Genomic DNA, 13,156 nt, shown 5'->3' with positions numbered 1-13,156 from the left:
TAAATTATGAAACAATGCTAGATTTTTTTTTTTTTTTTAGGAATAAATCAATCACTTCTATACACTGCATCGGCTTATTTGAAAAATAAGTCTCCGCTGTAAACTCAACTCTTATCCATTTATATAACTTTAGAGAATTTTCAGGTACTTGAGGTAATTAACAACCAAAAACAATGAAGAACTGTAAGCAGGCTAAATGCCCATTTTTCTTACTGCTTGACATACTTTTTTTTAAGGTTAACATCATGATTTACTCAATTATAGTCTTCCTTTTGCAACATATCTATTTTCTGAGATCACAGGTCTTCACTGGGCTGTATAATTATATGGAAGAATAATTAGGCATTTCCTCACAAAACTAACCCATGCAGCCAGCAACCCTAATGACATTAATGAGAATCAACAAAAGGGGCAGTGTTTGAAAGCTGTTTGGTAATGACAATGTCAGGTATCTAAGCCACTTGGTTACACTATGATTTTCTAATTCTCTTCTGGATATGAGATCATTTAAGTTTAAAATGAAAGAAGTCAAAGAAAGATATCCCTAGCATCTGAGAAGCTGTATATGTTACTTCAAGTTCCTCTTTGCAAATGTAGATGTACAGATAATAACTTCTTTCCTTTTCAAAAGAGTAGTTTAGTTACCCTTATGTTTATAAAGAAATGTGTAGAATATAATGGATAATCCCTAAGACTATAGAGGTTTTTAAATTTTAACCCTATGTACACTGTAATTTGTTCCTTTAGACTTTACAGGAGGCAAATATGTATTTTTTAGTGTTCTAATCAGTCCTGTATCACATGTAATAATGATAAAATAAAATGATTGAAAATATAGCTGAAAGTTGAGGAAAAAAAACATTTTAGCAAACTGAAAAATTTATAGGTGAAACACAGTATTTAATTTGGCTGTGTGGTGAAATTTTTTCCATGTGGGAATGTGAAAAGATTGCTAACTTTCCCATGGTATGACACAATTGACACATAACTAAGTGTGCAGGTTCTAATGTCCAGTTATCCTACACTTAAAACATCTAAAACAATGTAGAAACCTGCTCATTGGCAAACTGGCAAACGGGATCCCGACAACTGCAAAGAAAGACTCTGTCCAACTACTTAAAAATCAATGCAGTTTGTCTTTTGAAAGTACAAAACAAATTGTAAAAATAGTCTCACTGGACAAGCAATGCCTCAACCTGAAAAAATGGCTCTAATGTTAGGACTTCTTCACTCTTGTCTGTGAGGTGCAGGCGATTTGGCTATGTGGGTATGCTAGGGGCTCAACCATCCTATTTGCCTGGGACGAAGGCATTTCCAGGAACATGGAGCTTTTGGTTTTGAAACCGGAAAGTCCTGGTAGACAGAGATGGTGGAAACCCTAGGGTATGTTTTTTTCATATTTCTCAGTGATACTTTATACAATATAAGCCAGGTACTGTACTTGATTTGGTTTTACAATCAACTTTATTGGGCATTCGTACTGAGTTCACTTCTTGATGGCACAGTTTCTTTACCAAGTTAGTAGTCATGCCTGTAAGTCCTAACAGAGTTTAGTAGTGGCTTAATTACCAGCTATGCAAAATGCCCGGTGTTTTAATTTTTTTAAAGTTCAATTAAACAAACAAGTTTCTTCAATTAGGGTAATCAATGCTTTCTCTTTCTTGTCAGTTCCCAAATGACTTTTTTTTTTTCCTTTTTTTAAAATACAGGAATGGAAGTCTTAGAAAGTTATATATGATTTAAAAAAATCCTTTCTCAACGTTGTCTAGTAATTTCTAACTCCATCTCCTTTAGAAAGATTATATAGAGACTATTACCAGACACAGTGGCTCAGGCCTGTAACCCCAGCACTTTGGGAGGCTGAGGTGGGTAGATCACCTGAGGTCAGGAGCTGAAGACTAGCCTGGCCAACATGGTGAAACCCTGTCTCTATTAAAAATATAAAAATTAACAGGGTGTGATGGTACACGCCTGTAGTCACAGCTACTCGGGAGACTGAGGCACAAGAATTGCTTAAACCCAGAAGGCGGAAGTTGCAGTGAGCCAAGATAGCACCACTGCACTCCAGCCTGGGTAACAGTGTGAGACTCTGTCTCAAAAAAAAGAGAAAGATTGTATAGAGACTATGCAGTAAAGGTGTAGAAAACTAAAGGCGAGCCATCAACAGGTTATAATATATTCCCCATTCATTCAACTTCTTTTTGGTGTAGATGAGTATCTGTTGTCTTTGAGGCAGATGGTCTCTCATGGAAACAATTAATTTTGAAAACTCTATCTATACGTGGCTCCAGGTATGTAACACTGAAATGATCTTCATTTTATAGATGCCAAGAAAAATGTCAGTCATGGGAAACTCTCAGTGTTACTGGCTCCCACAGCATGATCCTCATGTAGCAAAAAACCTGAAAAACACCTGCTCACTATGACCTGATCTTTGAATGTTACGTTGCATTTCGAACTCCTTGTTTTTGTACAGAACTGAAAACCCCCCAAAAAATACATGACGAGGAGTAAAAATATCATGTTTTCACTCAACAGTTAAATGGACAGCTATTTAAAATATATATTTATAAAATAGTGTACATTTAAAATATCTAGTGGTATTATTTAAATTAGTTAGAAGCCATCTGTGACTGGTATAGTGCATTCAAAGGCACAATTGATTTGAAGACTGAAGCACAGTACAGATTTCAGTTCTTACATTTAAAATGTCCTCAGTTTTAGGTTATATAATGATAAACTATACCTGCTGAAAAATATACACAGAAAATAGAAATAATTTTTATGCAAATAAGACTCATCTGTAAGATTCATTTATTCTATCCAGTGGACCATAGGAAATGTGTCTGGATTACTGGGCATAAATATGCAACATTTAAAAGGGAGTGGAGATCTTTATTAAAACAGAAGACTCCTCAAACTCCATGATGATGTCAATAATATAGGTCCTTGGAGCACATTATTGTTCTAAACAGAGGTCCCCATACTTCCACATTGGTTATAAAACATTATTTTGTGCTGCTGGCCTGGAATGAGAATGTCATACATCTGCAGGCAATTAGAAGAAGCTGGACTGCATGTTTGATTAGCTCAATAAGAAACGGGCACAAGTGTGACTCGACTTATGTTAGTCAAATTCCCTAGACAGATTATCCTGTTGTTATCATATGAAATAACCCCCTTTTATCAACAATTAAGTAAATCCACATTTATGGGCACTTTGCAAAATTGTGAGGTGGGAAGAAATCCAACTTAAGCCTTAGGCCTTCCAAAAAACTTTTAACCCTGCTTTCAATGGTATAGACACCAATCTCAAATTTTAGAAACTGGCTGCATTACACAGAACAATTTGGGTTGGAAATAACCTGTGTGCGCACAGTCAACAGGTATGTATTTAGCATATTCCATAAGCAAGGCACTTAATAGTCTGCTTATAACTAAAAAAAATGCCCAAAGAAGTAAGAACTATAAATGTTTTACTATGTGAAACGTAACTTAGTTAGGTAGTCTAAATATTTTTGAGAAAAGTTAAATAGGATTTTATTCTCATTAATCACAGTACAGTTTCTGCCATAACCAATGCATGTTGTAAGTCTTGAATATATTTTATTCTAGGACCTCTTCATTTAGTTCTGGGCATTGTTCTTGAATTCAACCATAAATATCAATGACGGTCTACAAACTACTTTGGGAAATGACTCATTCATTTATCTGTTTTTTTTTTCCCTCCCAAGTACCATTAAAATATACATCTAAAGTATTCAAAATAATTCAGTATATAAAAGTTGATAATTTTTCAGCAAAATTTTTTGATTTTGGGAAAAATACCACCAAACTTTCCAGTCTAGTTATATAACTAAATAAGACAATTAAAAGCTGGTGTATCTTAAATAAACTCAATATTTTTTTTATCAGTATTAACCCAAATACATGTATAAGAATAACCTCATCGTTTTATCTCCTTGACATAATCCTTAAATTCAATATCAGAATATCAAGCAGATGCTGAAGCATTCATCATCAATACTGGAATTCTGACTCATGACAGTAACACAAAACAGATGCTAATACCATGCACCCTCTGAAAAGTGACACCATCACAACATGGGTTAGGTCTTGATGTGGGGTACTTAAAACTTACAAACAAAATATGAAATAAATAAGTTAGAGCATGACAAGTTTCCTTACTTCATTTTTTTTTGTTTTTTGAGACAGAGTCTCACTCTGTTGTCCAGGCGGGAGTGCAGTGGCATGATCTCGGCTCACTGCAACCTCCACCTCCCAGGTTCAAGTGATTCTCCTGCTTCAGCCTCTCCAGTAGCTGAGACTACAGGCATGTGCCACCATTCATAGAGAATTTTTGTATTTTTAGTAGAGATAGGTTTTGCCATGTTGGCCAGGCTGATCTCGAACTCCTGACCTCAGGTGAACAGCCCGCTTCAACCTCCCAAAGTGCTGGGATTACAGGTGTGAGCCACCATGCCCAGCCCCTTGCTTCATTTTAAAGCCATTTAAATTCGAGTATCTTTTATACAGAAGATAAAACTAAACACGGGTGAATAAGGGGCAACAACCCCAACCCAGGGCACAAGAAAATGCATCTTTCATTTAATGTAGCAGCTCAGTGGTCTCTATTGAAACCCTTGGTGTTAAGGGAGGAAGGTGCTCTCTTCTTCACATATGACCAGTTAGAAAGTGAGAACTCCTGGACCCTTTCCATTGGCTCATGTGTGCCATACATGTATGTGGTGGTGACATGGAGTTCTGCACTATGGGGTCTACCTAGTCAGCCTCTGTCTGGAGGCTCCTATGGCCCCATTTCACGAACACAATCTCCACACCAGGCTGCTCTGAAACGGTTTGCTAAGAAGGAAAGGGAAACAATCTCTTAGCACAGTTCAGTTAGCTAATATCCTACATGTCTTCAAAGCCCCAGATTCTTATCACTTTGCTAGTATGAGCTTACAGCTGTTTCTAGAATACACAGTGATGTGTATGCTCTGTGAAAATAAACAGAAAAACCTAGGCAGATGATGCCATGGTGCAAGTGATATAAGTGAAATGTGGTCAAATGAGAGCTTTAAAAGAGATATAAATGTGAGTGGGGGAGAGTCCCTCCAAGGTAATGAGAAGCAGGAGCCCCATTTCTTTATTCTTGAATGAGGAAAGTAAGTCTGTGGCAAGTTCGATGAAAAGAAACTTGAGAAACCAAAGGGGTACATCTGTGGAGTAGCTTGACAGCATAATTTCAAATTCCCAATGAATAACCTGACAGCAACTTTTGCCAGCTGTGACTTTGGCACCTGCCTTCCTGGGTTGGAAGGTCAGCTCTGCACTTAGCACCTGTGTGACGTCTGGTTCTCAAACTTGGCCGCACATGAGGAACTGAAAAAAAAGCCGATGCCTGGAACCCACTCTCAGAGACTGTGATTTAACTGGGCTGGGGTGTAGCTTGGCCATCGAGAAGTTTTAAAGGTTCCCAAGTAACTCTAAATATGGGCAGCTAGGGTTGGGAACCACTGATGAACTTTCTAAGCCACAGTTTCCCGTTTGTAAAACAATGATGACATCTACAGCAACTACCCTTTAGGAATATTGTGATGATTAAATATGATAATGCAGACAAAGCACTTAGCATGATGTCTGGCATGCGGGAAGTCCTTAATAAATGTGAATTATTGGAGGGGGGAGGGATTGCATTGGGAGTTATACCTGATGTAAATGATGAGTTGATGGGTGCTGACGAGTTGATGGGTGCAGCACACCAACATGGCACAAGTATACATATGTAACAAACCTGCACGTTATGCACATGTACCCTAGAACTTAAAGTATAATAATAATAATAAATTAAAAAAATTGTGAATTATTATCATCCTCACCACGAGGTGCACTTGGGCAAAAGCTTTCGATGGTTAGGAAAATAAGTTATTCCTACCTTGGCACACGTTGTGTTCGCTTTGCTCGTAGCCTGCTGCACATTGGATACGGTGGGAAGGGTTGGAGGGAATGCGCTGAGGGTCAGCTGGGTTCCGCCGGATGACAAAGTTATTTCGGCCAGCCTGCACTTCAGGGCCTGCGACTGCAGCAGCACTGGCCACAAAACCACCCCCGGGCAACACTCCACTGGTTGCCATGCTGCTGGCAGCTACAACCCCGGTGGTTGCCCCTGAGGTTCCTTCTGCTGGTGGTGTTTCCTGCTGAGGCTGTTCATTATTGACAATAATCTGGGCTGTTTTCGGAAGGCAGAGGTATCCTCCATAGTGGTTGACGCATTTCATTCCACCTTTACAAGCGTCTGGGACAATGTCACATTCATCAATATCTGTGGTCAGTAATAAAATAAGTCAGGAATCTTCTAAGAGGGAAAAATCGAACATGTAAATATAATGCTCATGCCTTTTTGGTATGACACAGACAGGATAGGAAGAGTGACACAAGAGATGGAGACAGAAGGCCAAAGATCACATGGGAAGTTTTGAAGCTGGCTCACCTTTGCATTGCTGTCTCACAGGATCCCACTCATATCCGTCAGTGCATTGCTGCAAAGAAAACATCAAAGGTGGGGCCAGGAGACAGTTAATTGGTGTGTCCATTCCCTAAGAAATCACTCTAAAAGCTTCATTCTTACGGCAACAATCCTTGCGCTAAAGTCCTAGATATATGATGAGATGGGTGGTTTAACATTCTATCGCTTTTTTTTAAAAGACAACTCTGTGCATTGGACAACTTCAGGGGTCCATTCTCAATCATCGGCTGCCTAAACTCTTCTGTTGTTTTTGGTACAGTTGCCCAGTACCATCTTCTTTTCTGTTTTGAGACTAATCTTCTCCAACTTCTCTGACTGCTCTTTATTAATTTGCCTTTTACCCACATTGTAAATGTGAAAAAAAAAAAGACCAAATTCTCTCTCTTTCCTCGCCCTCTCCCCCGCCCCACCCCCGCCCCCACCAGTGCTGGGCTCCTCTCTCTCTCTCTAAATCCTCTTGCAGCATGCAAACACCTAGCTTTCTTTACCATTCTTACCTCCATCTCACACCCTGGCCTGTTCCCTAGCTTCAGTTCCTAGGGAACAAATGTGTTCCTCCTAGCAGTTCCCAGCTTCAGTCTCCTCTCTAGTTCACCCACTGAACAAACAGCCTATGGAGCACCTTCTGAAACCAGGCAGTTTTAGGGCCTGGGGATGCAAAGATGATGCAGACTTTGTCCCTGTCCTCAACCAGCTCAAAGACCAGAAGAGGAGACAGACAGGTAGACAAGTTGCGCAAGATGGCAGGTGCCTTCTACAAGTGTACACGGGAAGGAGTGATGGACTCTGCTCCGGGGCATGGGTGAGCATGGCAGGGCAGAAGGGAAGGCTTGACAGAGGAGGTGACAGTGAATCAGGCTTTACAGGATGAGCAGGATTTTTCCAGATGAATGTGGGAATTCTAGGAAGACAGGCTATTGTGACAAAGGCATAAAATTGTTGAAAAGGGAAGGAGCTGCAAGGAGTTCTGGGTAGGTGGAGGACGAGGTTACAGAGGTAGGCAGAGCCAAATCAAGAAAGCCTTTCTTTAGGAATGGAAGCCTGAATTCTACCCTGAAGGTCAATGAATCTCAAGCTTTATTGTGTCTAAGGATCACTCAGGGTGCTTGTTAAAATGAAGATTCCTGGGCCCACCCAAAGGATTTGATTCTGTAGGTCTGAGTAGGGGGCCTGGAATCTAAATGCTTAGCAAGTATCCCAGGTGATTCCCATACAGGTTGTCTAGGAACTACTTCTTGAGAAATGTAGGTATAGGCAATAAGAGGCCTCTGAAGAATTTTTAAGCTCAGAAAGCAATCTGATCAGACGCTCACTTGGGAAAGTCACTGTGAGGAAGAAGCCTAAGGAAGGACTGAGCAAAAGTGGAGTAAACAAACAAATAAACTTAAATTCTTTTAATATAACTGAGAGCTGCTTATGTATATACAATGGATGCTTGACAAGGAAATAGCTGAATGGAAGCCCAGAGATCCATTTAGATATTTTACTGATGTCTGAAACTTACTGGAGTGAGAACTAAATTCACTTTGTCTCTCAGAATAATTTTTTTCTTGCTTCCCAAACAGTGTTCAAGGTACCAGCACCTTTCTTGAAACCCAGGATTCCATTTTAACATCAGTGCTGAATCTCCACTTATTTTCCTTCCATCTCTGCTGACTTTGTGTCCATTTCTACATCTACCATGTAGATGTAAGTCTTCTGCTGGCCCGTGAGTACGCAAGGCCCCGTATCTCTACATGCTGCATACAGACCCCATGATGGTCTTTCTTGTGCTCTTGGTTATGTTGCTCCTCTCTCTGAGACCTCACAGTGACCTCTAGGTCTCTCATCATCACCATCTCTGGGTTCTTTCCACTACCCACTTCCAGCTGATCTGACCTTATCCCCACCTGGATTGGTCTCAGGTGCTTTCGGCTCTAGCTTTTGATTATGCCACTCTCTGACTCAGGTGCCTCTTTAGCCTTTCTAGATCAATCCAACCGAGGTCATCACTTCCTTCAAGAACCAGCACAGAGTTCTGTCTCCTCTAATATGCTGGCACCAACATTAATCACCTCCTTGCTTTTCTATTTCCTTGGCAATTTGTATAATCTGTATAACAGTATCATTTGTACTTGCTTAGGAACTTTGTAGTTTTCAACACTGTCTTCCCAGGGTAAATTCTCCAAGAGGGGGCTGAATTTTCTTAGTAAACAAATAAATTATTTTAATAGTGTTGAGAATTGCTTATGCAGATACTTGTTGAGTAAATAGCTGAATGGACACCATCTTTAATATGGAAGAGGACTTGAGGCTATTTTGTGGAGCCCATTCTTCTGAAGACTATCTTTCAAGCCAGGCAAAAATGGCAGTTCACTTGAATAATTTGTATGGTAAATAGAGAAGACTTGCAGTTTGTTTAGTATTTACTTCTAGACATTTAATGTCAGTGTACTATTAAGTATGCCTAGACTGAGTTTAGCTTCACCACTTGGCTATGTAGCCCTAAGCAAGTTAGACAGTCTCTCAGATCTTCAGTTCTACCACTAGTAGAAGGAAGAGATGCCACTTACCTTACACTTTGCCGCAAGGATCAAAGGAGATCGTGTCTCCACAGCGGGGTACTCAAAAATAGTTATTATCTTGTCCTTTAACCATGAATTATTAGGCATATAAAATTTAAAGGAGAATAGGCCCAATCTTAGCACAAAAGGGTAACATATCTGGAAAATTTGTTACAATAATAATGAACCTTAGTTAGTGGTCTGAAAACTACCATGTTTAAGCCACAGGGAACCTTCTCTGGTAAAAATGAGTAAGATTTAGGTGATTAGCAAAGGGAAGGGCACAGAAGATAAGCAATTGGAAAAGAAGTAAAATCTTTTATGAGATTATTATAAAAGTGGGTAGTGAATTTAATTTTAGCTCCATGAGAAGGCAGTAAGTTTAGTCTGAATAACAAAACATTTTCATTTTAAGATAAACAGCACATGCCTTCATTTTTCTTGCTTTATTTATCTTCAGCAGAGGAAGCAACTGCATTTAACATGAAGTTAACAAAATATTTGTATTAAGCTATTTTATTTATAGTGGATCTGAACAACAGAAAGGAACATTTGCCAGATGAATACTAACATTCTAGGGATAATGTGGTACCAAAAAGTGAGATAATGTTTATTATCAGTAATTGACATTAGTTCATTTTTAAGAGTTTTCTTTTCAGAAATTTTTCACATTCTTTCCAGTAGGATTACTTAATTTTAAACTGGGAGCAGCAGAAAAATGTGTTTTTCATATTCCTATCCAGGACAAATGTCATTTGCCTCACACTGATTAAAGACAAGAAAACACAAAACAGAGGTGCAAACAAACTCACCAGAAGTGAAGTCAGTACTGTCCTTCTCTGTTCTCACCACAGCTATTTGTAGCAGTGGGAGGGATCAGATGATCTTTTTAATATTTTATTAAACATTGGTTACACCTATGCAATTAACTAATCAAATATTACTTGGAAATATCAGAGATGCTAATTAGAAAATGCAAAACAGAGTTGCACACATTATGTTTGAAAACCACTTTAGCCAGTATGCATCCTGGTAACACATAAAGTGTGTCTGCTTTTATTTATTAGAATTACAGTTATACAAAAAAGAATGAATATACAGCCTTTATAAATTCAATAAAGGCCACTTACATGAGAATGTCTGTCATGTACACAAAGGAGGCCATGTGTCTTTATGGTGTTTAATGTTCTTACTTGACTTGAGTCTTATTCTGCACGTATTGGTTTTATCTGCATGTGGTAGGAATCCAGGTTTTCCAGTTCCTTACACCCATTAATTTGTTGAATGTTTTGGAAATATGTAACTTTCTTTGGTTTGAGTTTTTAAACGGATCCCATTTTTAGACTTGCACAAATGATTACATGTTGGTCCCTATCTTAGGTGGTGAGCCCAGTGAACTTTCGAAAGGATCAAGGGGGCAATTTACAACGAATCTTAGATATGAAGCATGAATAAAGTGTTGTTTAATTTATCACCCTCCGCACAGTATAGGCCAAATACACTGGCAGGGGTGTGTAAAATCTTTTTTTTTTGGTCACAGAATCCCGCTGAACCGTACTTATTTCAAATTCCATCACCCCTTACCGTGTACGTGATGGTTTCTTCGGTGTCCTGTGACTTGACGAGCGCCAGAGTCAGCATAGTTAGGAAAAGGGCTTTCAACATTGTGAATCTCAAAGAAAATACAGGACAAACTGATGTTTAGTATCTGCTGCGGGGAAAGTAACAAAACTTTAGCAGGGAACACAAGCGAGGAAGGGAGAGTGGGAGAGGCTGAGGCTCCACCATACTCAACTTCCAATCTGCTTTCTCATCTCCCCTCCCCCTCCTGAACCTTCTCGGTAGCCAACGAACAAGGCAGCAAAGACGTAAAAACTGCTGCAGAATTGCATTTCACGTTACTCCATCCTGCTACGCTGTTTACATACAAAAGACATTCAGCGTGCATTTTATATTGCACCTACAAACCAGGCTGCAGAAAGAGGGGGTCGAAAGGAAAAAACAGTACATTTCAAAGGGGACGGTGCATTTCCTGCCCCCCAATCCCACACCCCCGGGGATGGAGGTGGGGCTGCAAAACTCTATTCTCTAGAACGTTAAGGCTTTCCCAGTATGCTCACCTTGAGCTAGCAAAGTTCCTCGCACAGATCAGCAAAAATACCTGCGAGCCAATATGAATTGCCTTGGCCTCAGGCTTTTCATTTTTTAAACAAAATAACAATACAAAATTCAGAGAGCGACCTCCCAGTTCCAGTAGAACACTAGACCTTCTCACATCTCTCAGAGCTTCTCACATCCCCCAGCACAACCTCTCAAAGTGGCATTTCCACGCCTTTCTCTGCGCACAGCTTTGTTTAAAAGTCCCAGGTTGTGTGGAGGGGCAGCCCAAAGCGAGTGCTTCTCTTTTGTCTTATTAGTCTCTGGGTCCCCGACATGCTACCTTTGGTATCAGGCTGCCTAGGAGCGGAACCAGGGATCGCACCGCCACCCGAGGTACCAGTTTCTGGCGGGCGGCCTGGCGCGGGAGGGAGATGAGGTCCCCTTTCTTAACAGCAAGCTAACGCGGCGGTCCCCTGGAGGTGCTCACCGTCCCAGCTTCTGACCAGCTCCTGTGGAATCCAGGTGCGGCTTAAATCTTGCGCACTGGTCCCCTAAACTTTCAAAACCACGTTTATGGGCAAAGCCCTGCCGGCTGGTTGTGGGCGCGCACACACATGCCCATCCCAACAGATGTCACCCGAGTGCTCGCACTTGCTGACAGATCGCATTCCGAGGCTGCACACCTCCACCTCCCTCTCTGCCCGAGACACCCTGCACAGTCCAGGGCAGTTCTCGAGTACTCAGCACCCCTCAGGTCACCCCACCTCACTCACTCTTCCGCGCGCGGCCCCGTGAGCACTGGGCTCGCTCGGGGCGACACCCCGTCAGGGGCTCCTACCTGCGCGGCCGCGCTGCGCTCCGGGCCCGGGCAGCGAGGGGAGTGCGCAGGGGAGGGCAGCCCCGTGGGTCTGATCTGGCGAAGTCTGGCAGCGGCCGCGGCAGCAGGAGGAGGAGGAGAAAGGGAGGGAAAGGGGGAGGGCGAAGGGGGGCGGAGGACAGAGCTGAGGGAGGCGCAAGCGCTGAGCCAAGCGCTGCGAGCCCGGCGGTAGAGCGCGCAGCGCAGCGAGGTCTGCGCCCCCTGCGCCAGGGGCCTTCTCTGCCGCCCCAGCCTGCCCTCCCTTGCCAGCCCCTCGTTTCCCAGACTCGCGGGGACCCCAGGCCAGAGAGGACACGTTGACATGTGATGTCCTGGGTGTGCTTCAGCCTGGGGATGCTCCCACTCTCTAGTGCGTTTTCTTGTTCTCCAAGGAGGGTCTCCCTCAGAGACCAGAGGGTCTCTAGAAATTGCTGTTAATTTTTTTTCCCAGTAAGTGAATGCTAGGAGAGTAAATTAACCCCATTCATAGAACTGTTTCCTTACCTTTTCTTTCAGATTTTTTTTTGAGGTGTCTGCTTCCACAAATGGAGAAAAATGAGAATTCATCCATTCAACAAATGTTTGCCACCTACTGTGTGCTAAGTGTTGGGTATAGGCCAAATAGAACTTGCACTAACAAAACTGTGAGGTGGGGTTTGTTTTACGGTCTCTCAAACCTCCCTTTATGATAACAAGTGTTGGCGAGAATGGAGAAAAGGGAACGCTTGTACGCTGTTGGTGGAACATAAATTAGTACACACATGATGGAAAATTGTATGGAGGTTTCTCAAAAATCTGAAAGTAGAATTATCATATGATACAGCAATTTCATTTCTGGGTATTTACTGGGAAGATTTGAAATCAGTATGTTGAGGAGATGTCTGTACTTTCATGTTTATTGCAGCGCTATTCACAATTACCAAGATATGGAATCAACCTAAGTGTCCATTAAGGGATAAATGGATAAAGAAAATGTGTCATATATGTGTGTGTGTGTGTGTGTACTATCTATATATATTATCTATACACACACACATATATATATGCCTTTTTAAGGCTAAATAGTATTCCATTGTGTGTGTGTGAGTGTGCCTGTGTGTATATGAGCCCATTCTTTTGAAAAGTATC

The 13,156-nt window shown here is 41.3% G+C and overlaps 1 protein-coding gene across 3 annotated transcripts in view; it reads right to left on the bottom strand.

Annotated features, from left to right (window-relative positions):
* The window catches only part of EFEMP1 (EGF containing fibulin extracellular matrix protein 1), a 57,303-nt gene extending 45,221 nt beyond the window's left edge, over positions 1-12,082 (bottom strand). Inside the window, exons 1-4 of one of the 3 annotated variants that reach the window (XM_045369285.3) lie at positions 11,193-12,082; positions 10,657-10,744; positions 6,494-6,542; positions 5,939-6,325 (exon numbers count right to left, since the gene is read on the bottom strand). In XM_045369285.3, the coding sequence (XP_045225220.1) occupies positions 5,939-6,325; positions 6,494-6,542; positions 10,657-10,737 (517 nt within the window). In that variant the 5' untranslated portion in view covers positions 10,738-10,744; positions 11,193-12,082. The remainder of the gene's footprint in view (positions 1-5,938; positions 6,326-6,493; positions 6,543-10,656; positions 10,745-11,192) is intronic. The other 2 variants (XM_045369286.3, XM_045369284.3) reach the window with 2 other exon arrangements.
* Between the last annotated feature and the right edge of the window lie 1,074 nt (positions 12,083-13,156).

The sequence above is a fragment of the Macaca fascicularis genome, chromosome 13, assembly GCF_037993035.2.
Source record: "Macaca fascicularis isolate 582-1 chromosome 13, T2T-MFA8v1.1".
Lineage (NCBI taxonomy): Eukaryota > Metazoa > Chordata > Mammalia > Primates > Cercopithecidae > Macaca > Macaca fascicularis.
This window is presented reverse-complemented; position numbering and strand designations above follow the sequence as displayed.